The sequence below is a fragment of the Adelges cooleyi genome, unplaced genomic scaffold, assembly GCF_023614345.1.
Source record: "Adelges cooleyi isolate 19-005CV unplaced genomic scaffold, UGA_ACOO_1.1 ACOO_flye_CR_arks_rails_tigmint_CR_PRNA_2, whole genome shotgun sequence".
NCBI lineage: Eukaryota > Metazoa > Arthropoda > Insecta > Hemiptera > Adelgidae > Adelges > Adelges cooleyi.
This window is the reverse complement of record NW_026095860.1, coordinates 8,968,775-8,988,923: the sequence shown is the minus strand read 5'-3', so window position 1 is coordinate 8,988,923 and position 20,149 is coordinate 8,968,775. Positions and strand designations below refer to the sequence as shown.

The 20,149-nt window shown below is 29.7% G+C and overlaps 1 protein-coding gene across 1 annotated transcript; it reads left to right on the top strand.

Moving 5' to 3' along the window:
* The first annotated feature begins 4,373 nt into the window (after positions 1-4,373).
* Positions 4,374-19,651, top strand: LOC126833853 (uncharacterized). The gene is made up of 22 exons (XM_050565414.1): positions 4,374-4,413; positions 4,532-4,642; positions 4,710-4,861; positions 5,048-5,377; positions 5,462-5,577; positions 5,662-5,832; positions 6,280-6,503; positions 6,560-6,768; positions 7,049-7,171; positions 7,237-7,385; positions 8,297-8,501; positions 12,479-12,530; positions 12,813-12,935; positions 14,371-14,528; positions 15,097-15,426; positions 15,600-15,715; positions 15,778-15,948; positions 16,110-16,345; positions 17,279-17,487; positions 17,855-17,980; positions 18,494-18,642; positions 19,151-19,651. Exons 1-22 carry the CDS (start codon positions 4,374-4,376, stop codon positions 19,386-19,388), a joined length of 3,738 nt encoding a protein of 1,245 aa, XP_050421371.1. The 3' UTR covers positions 19,389-19,651.
* The last annotated feature ends 498 nt before the right edge of the window (positions 19,652-20,149 follow it).

The following is a 20,149-nucleotide window of genomic DNA, read 5'->3' as shown; positions in this document are numbered from 1 at the left end:
TGTAAGCGCCGCATTTCTAATAAATTATGATAGAAATACTATTCAAATTACGGGTCTTGTGTTTACAACTGGCTTACATAGACCGCCAATTGAAATATTATACAAAGCTTTAATGGTTTTTTTAAAGTTGTACATAATAAAGACTATGTATGAAACTAAATACTAATGTGTCACGTAGGTACTTATTCTGTATGATTTGATTTTTGATTAAATAAGATTATAACCAAAACCAATAGTGATTACCTAATATGTTAATATTTGTATCTTTGGTTAGTATTATAAAATCGATAATCGTCAATTTGTTTAACCATTTAAAATACATATTCACTTAAAAGCCCCTTTATAATACCTATAAATCATGTCTTCAGTTTTTCGTTAATATGTTGAAATTCTGGCTTCAATTATACTAATGGTTTTTTGTTAACCAACATGATTGTTTGATTTTTTTATTAATTATGAAAATATTCGCCATTTTTAATCAAGCACATGATGGGTGGTCCAAGAACCAAGAAGTATGCGTCAAGTAGGTACCTACATTAAAGTATTCTTTGAAACGCGAACGATGAATGCATTTAATAAGTTTATATAATCTTATGACAGATAATAATTTCAATTATTTCTTAGTAAAGGTTTATTTTAAACTTGTGATTATCTTATTAGGTATATATCATTATATCAACAATACACATTGTTTGGTAAATATTATTTATTTATTTTAACTCCACTGTTTTAAGATCTACATGTACTGTTACTTGTTAGACACATTCTTAATGGATTCATCTAAATTATTATTAAATAACTAGTTATTTACATAAAAATCATAAAAATTAATGATTCCTAAATAATTATTAATAATAATTATTCATTAATAATTATACGGCTAATAAACTACGTGAAATACAAATCGAATTTTCTCAAATATTTAATTGTTTGGATGTCAACATAAAAAATATTATTCAGTTTTAGAATAACCGATGTGAGTGCTTAGAAGAAAAAAACGTCATTAATTACATAATCATGGTTAGGCAACATATAATAGTCCAGAAGATATATTCATATTAGTTGGCAATAATATGTTTGAAATTATAATTGGCTAACACGTTTTTTGACAAATCGCGTGTCATTTTTTTAAAAATTATAGCCATTAATGATAATACATTTTTCATAAATATTGCGAACTTAAAATTCTTTATAGTTGTTAAGTATTTATTATGATTTAATTAAACAACCGAGTGTTAAAAAATAATCATCTATTATGTTAGATAATCGAAGCTAATGGAAAAAGTGAAGGTCGTTATTACGATAGTGACCAGTGTTTCTGCAATCATTTTTTTATACATTATTATAATGAAAAATATTTCAATTCTCCGAAAATTTACAAACATCTACTTTGTTCTCGTTAAGCAAAAATGATCGTAAAATAGGAATTTAGCAATTTTTCGTTTAACTCCGCTTCTTATTATTAGGGTATTGTTATAACTTATACTCTACTCTACTATACTCTTTACTTATTTTTTTTATGTTATTTAACAAGTTTCATTTGAAGTTATCATTACTCACACTACAGTTTACACACTTGAAACTGTTTAAAGTCGACCATCCACAACTTCTACAATAACCATTATTTGTCTTAAGGTTAAACGATTAAAAAATGTTATTAATGTTTGAAGAATGTCGGTGAAAATGATGATAATGTTTCCAATTTCTGTTTTGAACGTTTCCGGTATAGGTAGTCACAGCAACTAGTAAGGGACAAGTATTCATTTATTTTAACTCTGAATTTTGGTTAAATACAAAAAGGATTCCAACATGTGCAACTGTGAATATTGTTAATGATTTAAAAATCAGACAAAACTTAAATATATTGAAGACAATACGAAAACAATAAAAACGGTTTAATTCATTTTTATTGGTAGCGACGTTACACAAAAAAAATCACTAAAGAAGTCCAACATCGTTTATCATACAATTTAATATAATATATATTATTTTTTATCGTCACAGAAAAAAAAAACATTAACGCGTCTTCATTGAGTTTTATTTAATACCAATTGCATACAACTAGAATATAAGTAAAAATAACGATTAGCCGTTTGAACAAAAAAGCACAGACATACTAATGATATATACTTACAACATAAATAGCCTGTCTTGTTTTCTTCTCAAAATCACGTTTCGTTTTTAAATTGTGTTAGTATCACGCTTGAATGTGGATTATTCACCGAGTTTAAATAAGCTCGGTATACCTAATGTTATTATGTAGAAAGATCTTAACAAAATAAAGAGAAATAAAAGATGTATATAAAATAATTTTTAAAAAAATCTTTGACAACTGTTGCCGACATCATTTTGTGATACGACTGTAGCTACATCTTTTGTACCTACTTATCCGATAATTAATTTGTATACAACCATTGCACTGACCAAGTTCACGTCGCAAGAGACTTTGGAAAAAAATATAACATGGACACGCTATTACGGGTAGTAAAAATGAAAAGAGAATATTATGATAAAGAAATGGACGGGGAATAGGTATAATAGTCTCATTCTCGAGAGAGCTGACCTGTATGCTATATAATATATATATATATATATATATATATACATATTTTGTTGATTAAAAGACTAGTTCAAATGACCGTTGATAAATATGATTTTTTATGGGTATAAAAAAGTTGAAAACAATGTTTTCCTTTACTCATTCAAGTAATTTCATAGAGAAACTCGTTAAACCCGGCCTCCTCCTTCTCCTCCTCCTCCTCCTCCTCCTCCTCAGATGATTGTTCAATGTATTTTCTTGCAAGCAACCATGTATTCGGTGACCATAATCATATTATAATACTCTTATAAACAATAATAATATTGTCTATGTGTGTGTATCTTTTAGACAAGTTTTTTCCCCATCTCTTGCTCACAATATTTTTCTTCTTTTTGTTTTTGACCAGTAAACTGTCAAACCGGTCGATGTTCATTACGATATTATTTATGACAATAATTGTTCCTTGCGACATAAAAGGCCCTGAACAAGACGTATTAATATATTATGTGTTTTTATAAATATTTAGTAATTTTTTTAACGCCAATGCCATCGCCACACTTGGATACGACTTTTCTCTAATGGATTTAAGAGATAAACATGTTTTACTCATTTCTCGAACATCATTTTATACCTCATCGTTTAGTAGTTTATGTTTTTTTAGTCAGAACTTCTTTCGGTTTCTTTTTATCGTTGTTAAAAATTACAATACATTTCAAGTTTTTAGTTTGATCATTTTGTGAATTGTGAATCTATCCACGTTAACCACATGTATAGATTACAAAATAATCAAACTAGTAGAATAATCCACGGAAGCAACATTCCAGTTTGCATTTTAACCGAAAATAATCTTGAAGTAATCTGACAAGCCATGATTGTATAACTTGGGAAAAACGTCTACAAGTTAGGTTAAGAAGAACGCAGCAATTTAGTGTAGTATGTGAAATTCATTTAACTAAAATTGTGCGAGCCAAAAGGATTCAGGTATCACCTTTTTTTGAAGACAAGTTTTTGATCATATAGTAAACATCTGTATACTAATTATTTTTTATTGGTTTTCAGGATTCTATCTTAGTAAGGGTAGGAGGATTTCTAGGAAAATAATATGTGGATGGGCAACCCTGTTTGCACGATTGAATGTGTAAACTACAACCAGTCCTTTAAAAACATTAGTGTTTTAAAGTCTCTTACTTTACCTACTGACAAATACACATTTATATACTAAGACGTTTTTATATAATTTAATAACGGCTAAAATGTTGATCTCATCTGTTCATGTACCGGTGTACCTAAAAAGGTAATTTATGTAACGTCTACCATCATGTCTACAGTAAAAAAAAAACTGGAAAATTCTATTATTGGACGTTATTGATCATTATAAAATATTATTTTTAAGATAGCGATCGAATTTTATAGGTATAGCTCTTCAATTTAATAAAACACATTATAAATATAGCATAAATAAATCTAAATTGATATCGTCTGGACCTATAAAAGTGATAGACATCTACCATGCAAGCACATCTTACATTTTTTCCACTGAAATATTTCCAACAATATAAGTAAAAAAACATGACAACTCTGGAAAATTGCTTGCATAATAATCTATCTTGAATTTGTACACTATAAAATATAAATAACCAACATTAATATATAAACACATTTTTAAATTCTTTTGATTAATTCATAAAACAGAAAAGTAGGTTAAATACCTAAAAGTATTATCGTAATTATTCCCTTTGACGATATCGTTTACCTATATTAGCGTATTGATCAATTCTTGTATACGGTATCTATATAATATGTTTAATCAAATAAAACAGTGGAATGAAAAGCCATGTGTGACGATTTGGAAAATACCTTTCTATATGGTTTAAGTGAGAAATTGTATTGCAGTACTGAAATCAATTTCCTTCGGGTCGGTCGTGACGGTATTAAAAATATTGTCATTTAGGCAGAAAATGTGTAAAAAATCATTCCTATTGCTTTTAACAGGATTGCAATTTGTGTTGGCAAATGAATATGACGGTTTTATACGAACAGTGACACAACTGTTTTTACATAGACACATACGAACGGTGACGGCGGCAACTTGCTGGTCTTCTGGTAATTTCAACCAACGAACAATGGTGACAACATAACATTTCAATGGCTACTAACTTACTGTTCACAGTCATCAACAGCAATTTGTTAGTCAGATTATCGGACGTGGACGTATCAGTTACGTTTCATCCGTCTACGATACCATCGCATAATCCTTGGTATAGATACGGGATTTTAATCGACTTATCATGTACTAACTTCTCCAGCCCATTATTTAAACAGGTAAACAAATTACATACCATTAATGTCCGTATAGGACAGCCCAAAATAACATGTTCTTAAAAGTTCATCCAATAAACAGCTCATTATAAGGCCGTTTATACATTCATCATAAAATACTTTCACTGTACCGACATTATATTTTGGATTTCTTATTTTTCATTATTAAATTAATATGTTGTCTTTCAGGCGTTTCAGGATCGGTTGTTCAACATGCAAAACGATTGGATACTGTTCGGCGGTCAAACCTTTTCTAATGATACGAATTCATCTACGAATGTACTCAAAATATTTGAAACTTATTTGAGAGACGCTTACGTATTGCCAGATTCTAGAGTTTATTTATTTTCTCAAACCGACCAAGACGCGTGGGAGATTTGGGAAGGTTACCGAATTAGTTATAGAGAAAAAATTCGAGTGTTCCAAAGCGGAATGGCGACTACGAACAATTTATGTTTGAACGATTCAAATGCGGAGAGAATGAATTTTCGGGGCAACGTTCTAAAAGCAACTACAGTGGTTTGTGAAATTTAGTGTATAACATCATGTGTTATTGGTTGTAATATAATACAATTTGTCCTTAACTTTGCTGTGCATATACAGATTGTAGAGCCCGACAAATTTACCGGGTTCCACCCATTCGCTTACACCAACTTAGATGTATTTGCTCATATGCACAACGATTTGAACGCCGTGCTTCAAGACCAATTGAATTTCAAGTTTGATTTAATTTTTAATTTCGAGAAACCCCCGTCCCTTTTCAATTCACAACTTAAGTTCAACGTGCAAGTTTATTTTTATAGGATGGAACTTACAATAACAAACGATTATGGCTGGGACTTGGGGAACGGCTCGTTCAGTGGAATGACTGGTAATCTTCAAAGGGAAGAATGCGATTTTGGCGGTATTGGAAGTTTCATCAGATCGGACAGAATGACTGTAGTTGACTACACAGTTGGAACTTTTTACCGGCAGTAAATATTAAAATAAAATATTTTCCTCAAACATGTTTTATACAGTTAATGAATGTGAATTTTGTTCCGAAGAAATTTTAATTTACTTTATTGTACAAAATTGAAATAATCATTGTTAATTATTATAAATTTAATTGATAATTTGTTCTACTAATAAATGTTCAAATCCCCCCCCCCCCCGAAAAAAAAGAAATACTTTTTAAAAGATATTATAGTTCCGTTCTGTTCAGTTGGGAACAGTTGATTTGAACTCTTTTCAGTATCATATTCAAAACTAAGTAGTTGCCTCCGTGAATCTGTGAAATTCCATTTGCCAGTGCAAAGACTGTTAGAAATTGAACAGTGCAGTGCATTTAACACTTATGGCTTATAATATTATAAAATTAATTTAGTTTATCGACTAAAGTATATTGTATATAATTTTTGTCGACCATTTAACTATTACAGACCCGCTGCCCTCTACAAGCAACCTTCATTGTCTAGCGTCTACAATATATGCGTTTTACCATTTAACTTTGAAGTCTGGTTAGTGACGTTCTTTACGTTTCTTGGGTTTACAATCGTGATTTTATGTTTAAATCGGACTAGTAAAATAGTTAGACATGACGAAATTGAATCGATCACAATTTTAGATTCTGTCACTCTTGTCCATGGCGCTATTTGTCAACAAGGTATACACTTTGCTATTATTTTATGGTTAATTTAATAATTCAAGAATACTTTTCAGGATATTCAGTTAATTTGACCACCGCCTCTTCGAGGATTGCAGTTTTTGTATTGTTCACAACTGCAGTATTTCTATATACTTCTTATTCGGCTAGCATAGTAGCGTTACTACAAACGCCCAGCAACTCGATCAAGACTGTCGAAGACATAATTCAGTCACCCATGACGTTCAGTGCCCAAATAAGCCCATACAGTGAAGTTTATTTTGTTGTAAGTCTATCCTAAACCAAAATTTACTTTGTTTGTGGTTCCTAATGTAAAAGATTATGAGTGCTGAAAACTGTACTTAGCATTATGACTTTCCTGTTCTTAATTTGACAGTATTTAATCGAATAATTATGTGTTGTTATATCGGATAACATGAAGTTCGCTTAATTATAAATTTAAATATACAAACAAATTAGCTTAATTTATTTCAAATTCATAGAATTTGTTTTAATTGAATTGTAAATACACGAGTTCCTGTAAACAAATAGTAATTCATTTTTAGAACACAGATGATCCATTATTGCTTAAATTATATGACAAAAAAATGAAACCAAGTGGTGATAAAAAATTTACAAATGCTCTTGAAGGCCTTAAAAGAATTCAAACAGAATTTCATGGTTTTGTGGTAAAATTTTCGTTTTGTTTATTTTCTAAAATCTGCAATACTATGGCTAATTTAAGTTGTTTTAGGTTGAACTAATTACTGCCTATAAAATTATTAGTGACACATGGCGCGAAGAGGAAAAATGTGGATTGTCAGAAGTACAGCTGTTTAAATTACCAATTCTCGCATTGGCTGTAGTTAAAAAATCCGGATACAAAGATGTATTCAAACAAAAGTATGTGTTGGTCAATTTATAATCCACGTACATATTACACTTCGTATGTTAGTTTGCGATACCCAGCCAAACCTACTGTGCGCAGAGGCCTGACATTTTAAACATAGGTGGACGGAAGAGGGACTGAATGCGCCTCGAAGCCAGATTTAAAATTTTGAGCCACAAGTGAAGACAGATTGTGACAGTCACGATAGAATTTTCTCAATAGGTTTTACGGCTAAAATAAACATTGATATCATCTGTTTATTTAATATGGAGTTTGTTTGTGAATTATTATAAAAAAACACAACATGAACATGTCTTGTAGCTGGGGGTCTGTTGACGAAACCTACGCGACGCTTTTTTTGAAACCCCTTTGTAACATTTGGAGAAAGGGTTCGAGATATAGATGCATAACTGATAAGAGAAAATAAATTATTTCTGGATCCCTTATAAGATATTATTGATAAGTGAATCAGCCGATAAGAGATGTTTGGCAAGATAAAGAGCTGAAGCCACCACATATATAATTTCAGTGAAATTAAAAAGTAAAGTGAGTTATTGATCTTGCAAAATAATGGTTATTTTCAGAAGAATTAGACAAACATATTTTGCAAAAATAGTACCAATTACAACATTGTAGGTTAAGTTTTATAGAACGGTAATGAATCATAGCAAGATCGTATGGTTTATAATGTTAAGTTGTTGAGAAAAACCATTAGAATAGGAAATGTGTAACGAAAGACAGAGTATATACTATATATAAATAATATGATTGATTATGAGTGTATATAATATAAGAAATACATTATGCATGACTATAACATTTTGTAACGTGACTTTAAAGCAATAGTTAGTTGCGGAAAATAATTGTTTTATAGATTTTTATAGATGATATAAGTTCTAAAATTAAGACATTTATATTTGATTAGATTAATACAGCAACAAGAAGTCGGAATCAAGAACCGAATAATCAGAAGATGGATTCCAATGAAGCCAATGTGTGACTCGTCGAACAGAGCCAATGAGTTCGTCAGTGTGTCTTTTAATGAAGTTTATCCAATGTTTCAAGTGTACGGATTCGGCGTAGTCTTATCTGTGTTGGTTTTAATAGTAGAAAAAATTCATCAGTTATATGCAATGTAAAACCAGTACAACTCAAATAATTTATTTTTCTCGTTTAAAGATATAAGCTTTACTTTTACCACTTAACAACACTAGTTGTATTTATAATCAAATTGATAGAAACTGCATAGATAAATAAATGTGTAATAAGTCGAAGTAAGACAAGACTGGAGAGAGTGAGCAGAGTAAATAAGACATGAGGTTGGAAATTAGTTTGTAGGCAAGGTTGGAAGATTTATGATTAAAGGGTTCACGTTACACAATAATGATGGCTTTAAGGAAGATGTGAGCTTTAAGAGCGGCAATATAAATTAATATAAAGTGGAAAAAAGTTACAGTAGGACCGTAAGATAGATTGGATGTAATTAAAAGTAACTTGATGTTAGAGGACTAGAGTGTCCTACCTAAAAATATAGCAGGGCTACGAGGTAAAGTAGAAGATATTAACTATTATACTATATTAAGATATTATACTCTAATATAAGATATTCTGGTCTTGGCTGTGCTGTTATTTAACTGCAAGATACTAAACAGAAAGCTCTACTTATAAATGTCTTATCTTATTATTATAGTATATTAAGATATATCATCATGTATCATTTAATATATAGATGTAGATATTTTGATCAGTAACATTGTGTACTACTCGTATGTATAAAAACACTACAATTTAGAAAAAGGTATTTCGAATAATCAAATAATTGCTTCACCTAAAATTGAAAATGTTAACATTTTATATTATGACCATGTTCATGATAAATTATTGTACTAATAAAAATGTAATTACATAACAAAGTATTCCATATAATTTAATTTTAACACCATTTTGTACTTTTTTAACTTCAAACCCCGGATATTCCATCTAATATAGATACTCTCATCATTCAGATACAATATAATATTTTTTTTTTTATGAAAAAAGGTTGTTTAAAATAATAAAATTTAAGCATAAATTTAATCGCTTTTATCATTTACTATAACCCAAATAGATATTTGGATCAAAACATTTTTCTCGAATATGAATTAAAATTTTCCAAATGTATTACTGTTTCCAAAAAGTACTAACCTTGATTCATAAACTTACTTCCCTTCAGTTGTTTAATAATATATTATTAGCTTTTTCTAATCTATACCCTAGTTAATTATTTAACTTTAGATTTCAGTTATTATTGAATTGAAGTTAAAAAACATTTAAATACAATCTAATTAAAATTGTTTATTTTAATTTTATGAAGGTATTTTATATATTTTTAAAAGAGTTAAATCTAATAAATTAAAATAATTAGAAACTTGGTTTACTTGCACTTTGCCTTACCTTTTTAACTTAAAAGTAATTTGATGTTAGAATAAATAATGGAAATGAATAAATATTAAATTTGTTTTATTGGTATTTTATTAAATGAAAAATACTATGTTGCCTTCTGTACTATACAGTACTAAGGAATAATCAATAAAATACTGTGAGATTTTAATAATGACCTCCTTTAAATAGTTTTTGTGGAAGATCTGTGACCATATTACATAAATCAAAGACCCATCTTCGTTATTCTAACAGATGTTGGAGCAGCAAATTGTATGTTGTAATGGGAATGAAAATAATATGTAAAACGGCAGCGTTTTCTTTTTTTATTCCACTTCTTAATTAATTATCTATGAAATAAAATAAAAACCTCTGACTTTTTAAAGTATATAAATAAAACACTAGTTAGATTGTAGTCAGAGCTATAACCGTAGATATTTTCGTGAATACTTCTTGCTGTGATCGTTGTAATGACAATATTGATTTGCTGAAAAATGATTAGAGGTTATGAATTATTTACAGTTAAAAAAAAACACGTAAATTAAGCCAGTAGTTTCAAAATTTAAACAGGTATGAAACATACTTTGCGCTATCCCCTGCCTTGCCAAGTACATTTGACACACCGTATTGGACTAATTTAGTTGCGTTTGTATATGCCTTTTTTTTTATTTAAGTTTTCCATATTTATCAATATAATATTACTTTTAATTATATATGTTTTGTAACTATTCTAAAAAAGCCATGATCTAACCTCCATACCTCTCCTAAAAATACGCCACTGGACTGATATATTAAATGACCCTACAAAGGTGTGTCTTGATCACGCCCCGTCTTCTGTAAACTGTGTTTATTTCTTATTCATAAAAACCATGTTATAAGTGAATGTTTTCGCACCGAATCTACAATCATATCCATGTCAAAAGTTTTAGTTCAATAACTTACCATTGCAACATTCACGTGACAGTCGTACTCATAAATAACCGATTTTTTTGTTTTATCAACCAACAAAGCGTATTGGAATTGGGACGATCGCAGATTAGTAGTGTAAAAACCTACATAGTAAAAGACTCGCCTAATATGGGACTTATATTATGGTCACCTTAGTATCTCAGGTGAAAATTTTTTTAAAAATTCTATTCAGTAATACAAAATACATCGTATGTCTAAAAATTGAAACAAATATATCATTATAATACAAACTTCACTTCAAAGCTAATAACTGTGTAATCATTTTTAAACCAACTGCGTGCATTTTAGTTACCTGTACATTTATAGAATTTTGAACATTTTTTGTACTTAATAAATAACTTATAGTAGCTTATAGTAGCTTACAAGGAAAAATAATTGCGTGATCACTTTGGATATATTAGTTTTGACCTGGCAGTCTATTATATTATTAAAAACTATACAAAACCCTTTGATGTTTAATTAAACTGTACATGATAGCATAATTAGTGGATAATTTGTTTGACATTTAGTTGCAAGTATTACATTTAATAATATGTATTTGTATTTGTAATAGTATTTGGATCACGAAATCGTTTTTTTTATAACATGGACATTGGTATATTAATATATTGCCAAAAAATCATAATTTCTTGGTGTTGTCTATTTCGCGTAATTTCAAAATTGTCCGTGAATTTAAATTTTATTCACGTGATCATATCTTCGAGTATTTATTAATTTAAACATATTTACATATTATCTGTACTACGACCAACTTAAGAAGATGACTAGTCGCGCCGGTGGAAGAGCCTATTTTAACACTGCGTCGACGTCACGTGTTATAGTCAAAACAAAAACTAATTACACAGCATGTGCGTTAATTATAACAACGAAGAGGCGTATAGCAAATTTATTTGCTATCGGGATGTATGCACAGCTGATGTTATTTTGACGGCCAAAATTTAAACAGACAACCAGATGCCTCGAGTTTATATTGAATAGGTGTCGCGTAAAGGGGATCTGACCGAAAACGCACGCAGACATATCAGCCGCCGTGTCGTTTTCTTAAGTTGGTTACACTATAGCTATTCATTTCTATAATTACCTACTCTGTTTCACTATTATGATGGTTTTTAAATATGCATTCACACAAGTGCAACCACGAAGAGAACGAATCTGATCCAAACAACCTTGACTTTTAGTGTTCAGTGACGTGTCATTATATCCAACACTTAAAATATTTGGATGTGTCATGCGCATTTCTGTCGTTTTATTTGTGGAAATCATTTACTACGTGATTGAAAAACTATAAAATTAATAAAATAAAAAGTTATTAAACAACTATTGTAGTTTGGTTCTTTTATATAAGGGATTAATCAACAGATCTCGATTTATCTCTCCCAAAGATATTTTTACTCTCAAAATGTACAATATATTTTTTTAAATATATTTGTATCTTTTTGCATTCATATTTACATTACAAATATGATCATAATTGATATTAGCTAGCATTTTCTGTAGAACATAATAACCAATTAAAATAACCAATAATACAGTGAAAAGTAAATGCAATTTTTAATTTTGTTTTTGTAATTAATTAATCTTGTTTTTCAAAACCATCTTATCATACTAATCGAAAATTTCGGTCACGATATTTGCAATGAAAATAGTTTTCTGTATACTTAAAATTTGCATAATATAAAAATAATAATTTTTTTAAATGTTGTAAGTACTATGAAAGTAGTACTTACCCAATTTTGTTTTAGATGGCCATTATTATTATAATAATAAGCCAAGTATGTATTTTATGTGTAATATATTTTGATATGCTTGTTTAGGACAAAATTACCGCTTTGATGTCATTGTTTTTTAAGCGTTTGTCCTCACGCACTTATATTTGCATTTAATTTAGTAATTTTATCCATTGGGTATAATACACACAAAATAGCTTTAGTACATTAGACACTGAATTGGTAGTACCTACACAACTACTAAACGTCTTTGTAATCATCATTAAAACTGAAGTCTTAACTTTAACCTTTAAACCATGAATAAACGATGCTATATTCGTTGTCTAGTATTTATTATCAACCTAATGCCAGTTATTGGTGATAAGTACAATAATTTAATCAATGGACTGACGAACATGCTCAAGTACAGAAATATAAATACTGTCTGGGTGGCTACGTGTTGGGGTTCAGGTAAGTCGTTTTCGTTTTTTAAAACAAATGAGTTTAGAGGTATAAATGTCTAATACTAAATGATTTTATTCAATACATAGTAAGTGGTAATAATATATTCGAAAAAATTTAGTGTTTATTTTTTTGTAAGATCACTATAAAAAAAACACTTATTTACACAATAAACAGCACAGTGACAATCATTTCATACTAAAAATGAGCAAAAAGACTTCGATGACTCTTTTCAAGTCAAAATTTGGCAATATATAAAATTAAAAGTGAATATATACATTTTTGACCAATTAGAACAAAATTATTTTGGACATTTTTTTAGTATTTTCGTCCCAGGAAATATGTTTTTTTTTGTATTTTTACCAAATCCCAAGTACAATTTATCTGTAACGCGATATTTTATCTGTGAACTTCCTCAAATATTTAGAATTTTAACAGTATATCATGATTCCTTCGTCAAATATTTAGGATGCTAAACGATTTGAAAATGAAATTTTATTTTAAACACACAAAAGAAACGTCTTAAGGGAATATATGAGTTACGGGTTTCCATCGTTATAGTACTGTATATTTACTGGAATGAATAGGGATCGCTATGCCATATGCCGTCGACCTTAAAGTTTCCAGGAACTCAAAAATGAAAAATAGTTGTTTGTGTTTCGCCAAAATTAAATCGAACAATGAAAAAAAGCCATTAGGTATATAATATAGCTTTTATCACTAGCTGTTCCTCTAAGCCTTATAAATATAACCTTCGAATCCGATTCACTTATTGTTATAATGTCTACTGTAGACAATATATCCAGATCACATAATAAAAAAACACTTTAAACGTTCGAACGAGGTTATCACGATTAAACAATAATATTTCTAAAACAAACCATTATGCAAACATAACCACCAATAAAGTGAATAGCTCTCGACCTAAACGAAAAAGCGCATTAAATTTTATATTATATTACTATTTATACTTTATACCACTATAATTTGTATGACTTACCCATAACAATATGATCATTCGGGCTTTTTTTCTTGACTCTGATTACTGATACACTCATACACAAGAACAATATTAATCAACTGTCAATAATTGTCATTTTCAGTTAAGAGCTACTTATGTTAGTTAATAAAATGCCATATACTTACATCTTAGGTAAAAAAATAAATTATAATACATCAAAATATACACTTCTACATGTATATAACGATATATTTTAAGAAAGCTGAACCCAACAAAACACAACATAAAACTGTTGTGTTAATTGGTCATTCTATTATACTAAAGAATATACTGAACAATAAATGCATATTGTGTCCATTATTTTTGTACCTTCCTATTCAAAGTGTATGACTATAGTTGTCAATTTGTTTATAGTATGTATAAGATGTAAAAAACCCGAAATTGGATATTACAACCAATTCATGTAATATTTGTTTGTCACAGATGTAAACAATGAATTACTAACGATGCTATCGGCGGTGGACATATCTGTAGCTTTTGACCCGGAGGAAACGATACACAAGACACAATATGAAACCTGGTATAGATCCGGATTGCTAGTCGACTTGTCTTGCAGCCAAGCTCCAAGCATACTTCAACAGGTCGACTTTCGTTTAATTAATGTTGTTGTTTGTGCTGTCATGTGCATCCACTATAGTGAAATCGATCACGTATCACGTATCCGGATCTAACATTTTAGAGATTAGGAAAAAAGAGTTTACCTACTGTTTTTTGATTTTAACCTACAAAATCATTAGGTTAAACTCATTAGGGTTAATTTATTAAAAAATAAACATAACTGTTCATCCATGGGAGTAAGTAATAGATAAAGACAACATATTATTGTCAACGGTATATTAGCCACTTTAGTTGGGTGTTATGGTTAAGAACGACGTAGAAATTTACTTTTTCTATACATGAAGTATGATTACTTGTTTAATTTTTGATGGCAAACACAAGGGTTGTCGAGGTATTCATTGACACCTCTACACCAAATAAACAATTTGTTTACCTTATAATAACCCTTATTAAGGGTTTTTGAGTTTATATCTTTTGAAAACAGTGTTGACGCTCTTCATAAAAAACGAATGTGTCCCAATTTGTGTACACAACTCCTTCTGACATTATAGCGTGTTTCGATTTTCGTGTAATATGTTATTTTATTATCAGGCGTCTGACGACCGCAGGTTTACCATTCAAAATGACTGGATACTCTTCGATCAACGCGGAAATGCTAACAAATTTGATGCATTGGACTTAGCCGTACAGACATTCGATACATTTATGGATAAAGCTCGTTTGCTGCCAGACTCGAGAGTTTATTTACTAGTGGAGATCAAAGACAACGTTTGGGAAATATGGGATGGTTTCCGTTCGAAAAACAATGAGAAAATACGAGTGACCAAAGTCGGCATCTTGACACCACATCGTGCCCAAATGAACTATTCGAACTCGGAAAGAACAAACTTGAGAGGATCTGTCATTAAGTCCGCAGCTGCGGTAATTCACAAAATGATAATAATATATTCTGTAGTTAATAAGATAAACGAATCACCATATTCGAATTGTTGTAAAGTAAAATAATAAATTGCACTAGTGCCGTTATGATCAAAATTTGCTACAACAGTCTTTGGATAAATCTATCTGATATTAACAACAGTTTTGTCCGTTAGATTTTAGAACCAAAATTGTTCAGAGGATGGGGAAAGTCATTCGAATTCAGCCTTGACGTATTTGCTCATATGCATCATAACTTGGTGATTTTGTTGGCCGATCAATTGAACTTTACGTGAGTGTGCCCCCTAGGGTACCATCAGTTTTCGTTTAATAATATTTGTTTTTTTTTTTTAGTCTTGATTTGATTATTGAAAAGGATTACGGGTGGAATTTGGGAAATGGCACGTTCGGCGGTTTGATGGGAATGCTACAAAAAGAAGAAATCGAATTTGCTTGTTCCGGAGCTCTTATGAGAACAGACCGGATGGACGTTGCAGATGTTACCGTACCAACGTTCCCTGCTCGGTATTTGACAACAGTATAAAATATTTACTATAATTATTATATCTTTGAATAAGGTTTGAAGTCTTAAATTTAATGTGTACTGAATCAGAAGATTACGCACTAGGAATTTAATTTACAATTATTTGATACAAATTAATGTTGTCAAATTTCACTCTAAACAGGACGACTACTATTTTCAAGCAACCGCCGCTGTCGGCGGTATACAACGTGTTCATTCTGCCGTTTGACATTTACATATGGATGGTGATTTTAATTCTACTTTTGCTGTTCACAATAGCCATAGTATTTCTTGTGAGGTCTGCAGCTATGATGGAAAATCTGAATCTACCATTGCAATCAATACTGTTTACTGCATCGGATACGGTCATGTTGGTGATAGGTGCCATTTGTCAACAAGGTAGGCTTGGTTAGGTTAGGTTGGAAATAACGAGACTACAAAGATACAAATGTGCACACAAAAAGTTTTAACTGAAATGTCGACAATAATGATAAGAACATAGTGTGGTTTCGGAATGAGGGAAGTAGAAAACAATGCCATTAATTAAGATAGAATGTTGGCTAGGAAATAATGAGGAAATCTGAGATGATAAAAAACTAAGATCTATGTCACATAAAAAGCTAGTAATAACTAGTAAGTTTTGTAGTAAACTGTGAAAAAAGGCATCATGTCGGTTGTTTTCTATGTAATAAGCGGATAACAATAGACTAAAGTATTGAACGATGCAAGTTCTATATTTGTCCCTAGCTCTCTGTTGATGGATAAGCATGTTGGACAGTAGATAAGAAGAAATAACAAAATTGATTAAACGGAAAAGAGAATGTTATGGTTAAGAGTAATGTGTACATAGGCGGTAGCATAGATATTACTTAAATCTTAATAGTTAAGAAAAACTATTTAAGAGTTGTATGGACATGTTAAGAAAAGAGAGGACTATAAAGCAGTAAAAGCGGCATCATGCAGAAATTGTGATTGGATAAATAATAGTTTGGTGCTACGGATGACTAGTATAAGGGGGTTGTGACTTGTGGATAATCTGTTTGAATGAAGATCAAGGGCGTTTGATATAAAATAGATTAAAGTAATAATGAAGCATAAAGAATTTTACACTTTATACTTTATTACTTTTTTGAAGGTACCAGATTATATTACGCTATGCCTGGTTTATGGATATTACGGTTTCAATTAAAATTAATGATACATATATATTATAAACAGCATTGCAAGAACAAATTTTTTGTTTTTATAAATTAGTGTTGTAATGTAGTGAAAACTGTTGTCTAAAATAAAAAATGTTTCTATCAAATGTTCATGATTTCATATAATTAATAGGTACGCCAACCATTATAAATACAACTTCATCGCGACTAGCCGTGTTCGTGCTGTTCGTGACTGCTCTCTTTGTATTCACATCATATGCGGCTAGCATTGTTGTATTGCTCCAAACTCCAAGTCAGGCAATCAAATCCATCAAAGACTTAGCAGAAACGTCTATATCGTTTAGTGCATTAGACACTACACATAACTACATCTATTTCAATGTTAGTTTACTTATTGATTAAATATAGTTTAAGAAATAAACGTATCTGCTTCTTTAATTATTGTGTTTATAGTATACTAGTAGTAGGGCGAAAGTATCGCTTATCATTTTTTATTTTATAAAAATTATTATCAATACGTTTTGCTTTTAATTGATATGGTTTAAACTTCGCAAATGTGTGCATATTTATATATATACGTTTTGATCAAGATTAAATTTTTTTTTTTTACTCTAAATTAAACATGAAATATTAATCTATGTTTTGAAATTATACATTATCATGTTATTGATGTTGAGCATGTTAATCTTGTTTTCACTCTGTTACACGCACTCGTGCAAGTCTATCGATTTATCATCACTGTTAACAGGAAACAGACAACCAATACGTTAAAAAAATTTACCGAAATAAAATGTTACCAGAAGGTCAGAAGAAGGCTTTTACTAAACCTGACGTGGGCATGGCCAGAGTTCGTAATGAATTTCACGCATACCTAGTAATGATTTCGTTCATAATTATTTATACTTTATGTCTGTGATACCAGAAGTTATTTTTTTTTTTTTCACTTCAATTCAACTCATTTTTTCTATGTGAAAAACTTGGTGACTTCATTAAAAATATGATTTCCCAACTTTTAACTTAATAATCTTAAACCCAATAATAAACAGATATTTACTTTCTGCCACATAATAATAAATGATCTCTGTTAATTTTTTTTTAATTAGGGTGGAGATTCCTTCTTTGACCATCTCGTTTTATGTTAAAATTTAATAATAATTAGTGTTGTCATATGAATGAGAAAATGTAACTGGATCAAACTATGACTGAACTCGTATTAAACAGTGACTACATTATACTTACAAATTAAAAAACAAAGTGACCCTAGTAGGAGGGGTCTCCTCCCTATTTACACATTTTGTATGGAAAAATATAATTTTTATTTAATTATTTTTAATACTTTCTTGAATTTAACAAAATTTTTAAATTGAAATAATAACGTTTATTTTAGGTAGAAGCAACGTTCGCTTATGATATAGTAGCCAAGACTTGGCAGGAACAAGAAAAATGCAGTTTGTCCGAACTGGAACTGTTTAAACTGCCCATGCTGACGTTGTTTATCGTGAAAAAATCAGGGTATAGAGATATAATGAAGGAAAAGTACGTTTCACAACCTATTAAATAGACTAACTCACTTTCATAAAATAGGATTTGCAAAAGTGGGTATCAAATCTAAGCACTAACAAGTTACAAAGTTAGAATAATCAATTGAACAAAATATAAGTATTTTAAAGTAATAAACAAACTAAATAACCGACCAATGCCATCTTTTCTTATAGACTACTATTTTTATAATAACAATTAGGTATTATTTGTGTGTAAATATTTTTAAATATAACTGTTTTTACACAACACATTTTTTCAATCTAAATACTAAAGCTAAATAATAATGTTCTGAATTTTTATACTCGATGCTTCTTAAAAAAAGTGCTTCTTTATTAATAAACTACTTTTATAAGATACAAGAAGTGCAAAAAGTGAAATCAAAATCCATATTTTGGTTACCTTGGAAACTTAACCGATGTGCGTTTGTTAACCATGTTATAATAACTATTTGTGGATTACACTATCGTTATACACAAACACTTACTAAATTTTTTAATTTTAGGTTAATTAGGCAAAATGAAGTGGGACTAAGGAACAGAATTTTCAAAAAAATGATGCCACAAAAGCAAATGTGTGATTCTTTAAACAGGGCTATCGAATTCGATAGCGTCTCGGCCAGGGAAATTTTTCCAGCACTAATTTTGCTTGGTTACGGCATGTGTGTATCTCTTCTTGTATTTGTCTTAGAACTGACGTATAACGCCAGAGAGACTTGGCGAAAAAACCAGCACTATTTTTGAAATATAAGTTATCAACGTCTTATAAATCATGACTAACAGCTGTATCCATTTGGAAATATTATAAGAGCATCAAACCTCTGAAATAATCTAGTATACAAAAATAATTTGTAAAAAAACTCAACGTGTATTTTTTAATGACTAAAAACCAAAGATAATAATACGTTTTTACTGAAATTACCGATCAACAACATATAATTGTTTAACCGATTAATTAAATGAAACCGATGGGTAATAACTGTTAATATGTCTTTCATAAAATCACTAATTACTAACTTTTTATATTCATACTTATAAAGTACTTATAGTTTATAAAGTCTATTTTATTTGTCCAAATTTTTGGTTATTATTTTCAAATACGGTTTCTATAAATATTGCATACTCGACAATATTACAATAAACAAAATATAGTAACTATTAGATTTCAATGATTGAATTCAATTTATAAATTTAAAAAATGTGTACCTAATCCTTTCGAAACGCCAAAATATGAACTTAACAGTTAACAAATCTTAATAATAATTCTGATCTAATATGTTTGTCGTGTAATCATTGTTATGTGTTTTATTAGAAAAATATACTATTTTAATTGAAAATTAATTACTTTTTATAATGTTATTGCTTATAATGTGATGATTCAACTAATTAATTAACCATAGTCTTAGGTTGTATTTTATTACTTCAAACGCCACAAGTAAAAATGTGTTTAGTGTATAGTTTCATTAGCAAACCATTTTTATGTTTTAGCCTCACGTGAATTTATT

Coding starts and splice junctions, on each gene's coding strand:
- LOC126833853 (XM_050565414.1), top strand. CDS start 4,374: ATGTGTGACGATTTGGAAAATACCTTTCTATATGGTTTAA. Junction 4,414..4,531: donor TACCTTTCTATATGGTTTAA/GTGAGAAATTGT, acceptor TGCTTTTAACAG/GATTGCAATTTGTGTTGGCA. Junction 4,643..4,709: donor GGCAACTTGCTGGTCTTCTG/GTAATTTCAACC, acceptor TACTGTTCACAG/TCATCAACAGCAATTTGTTA.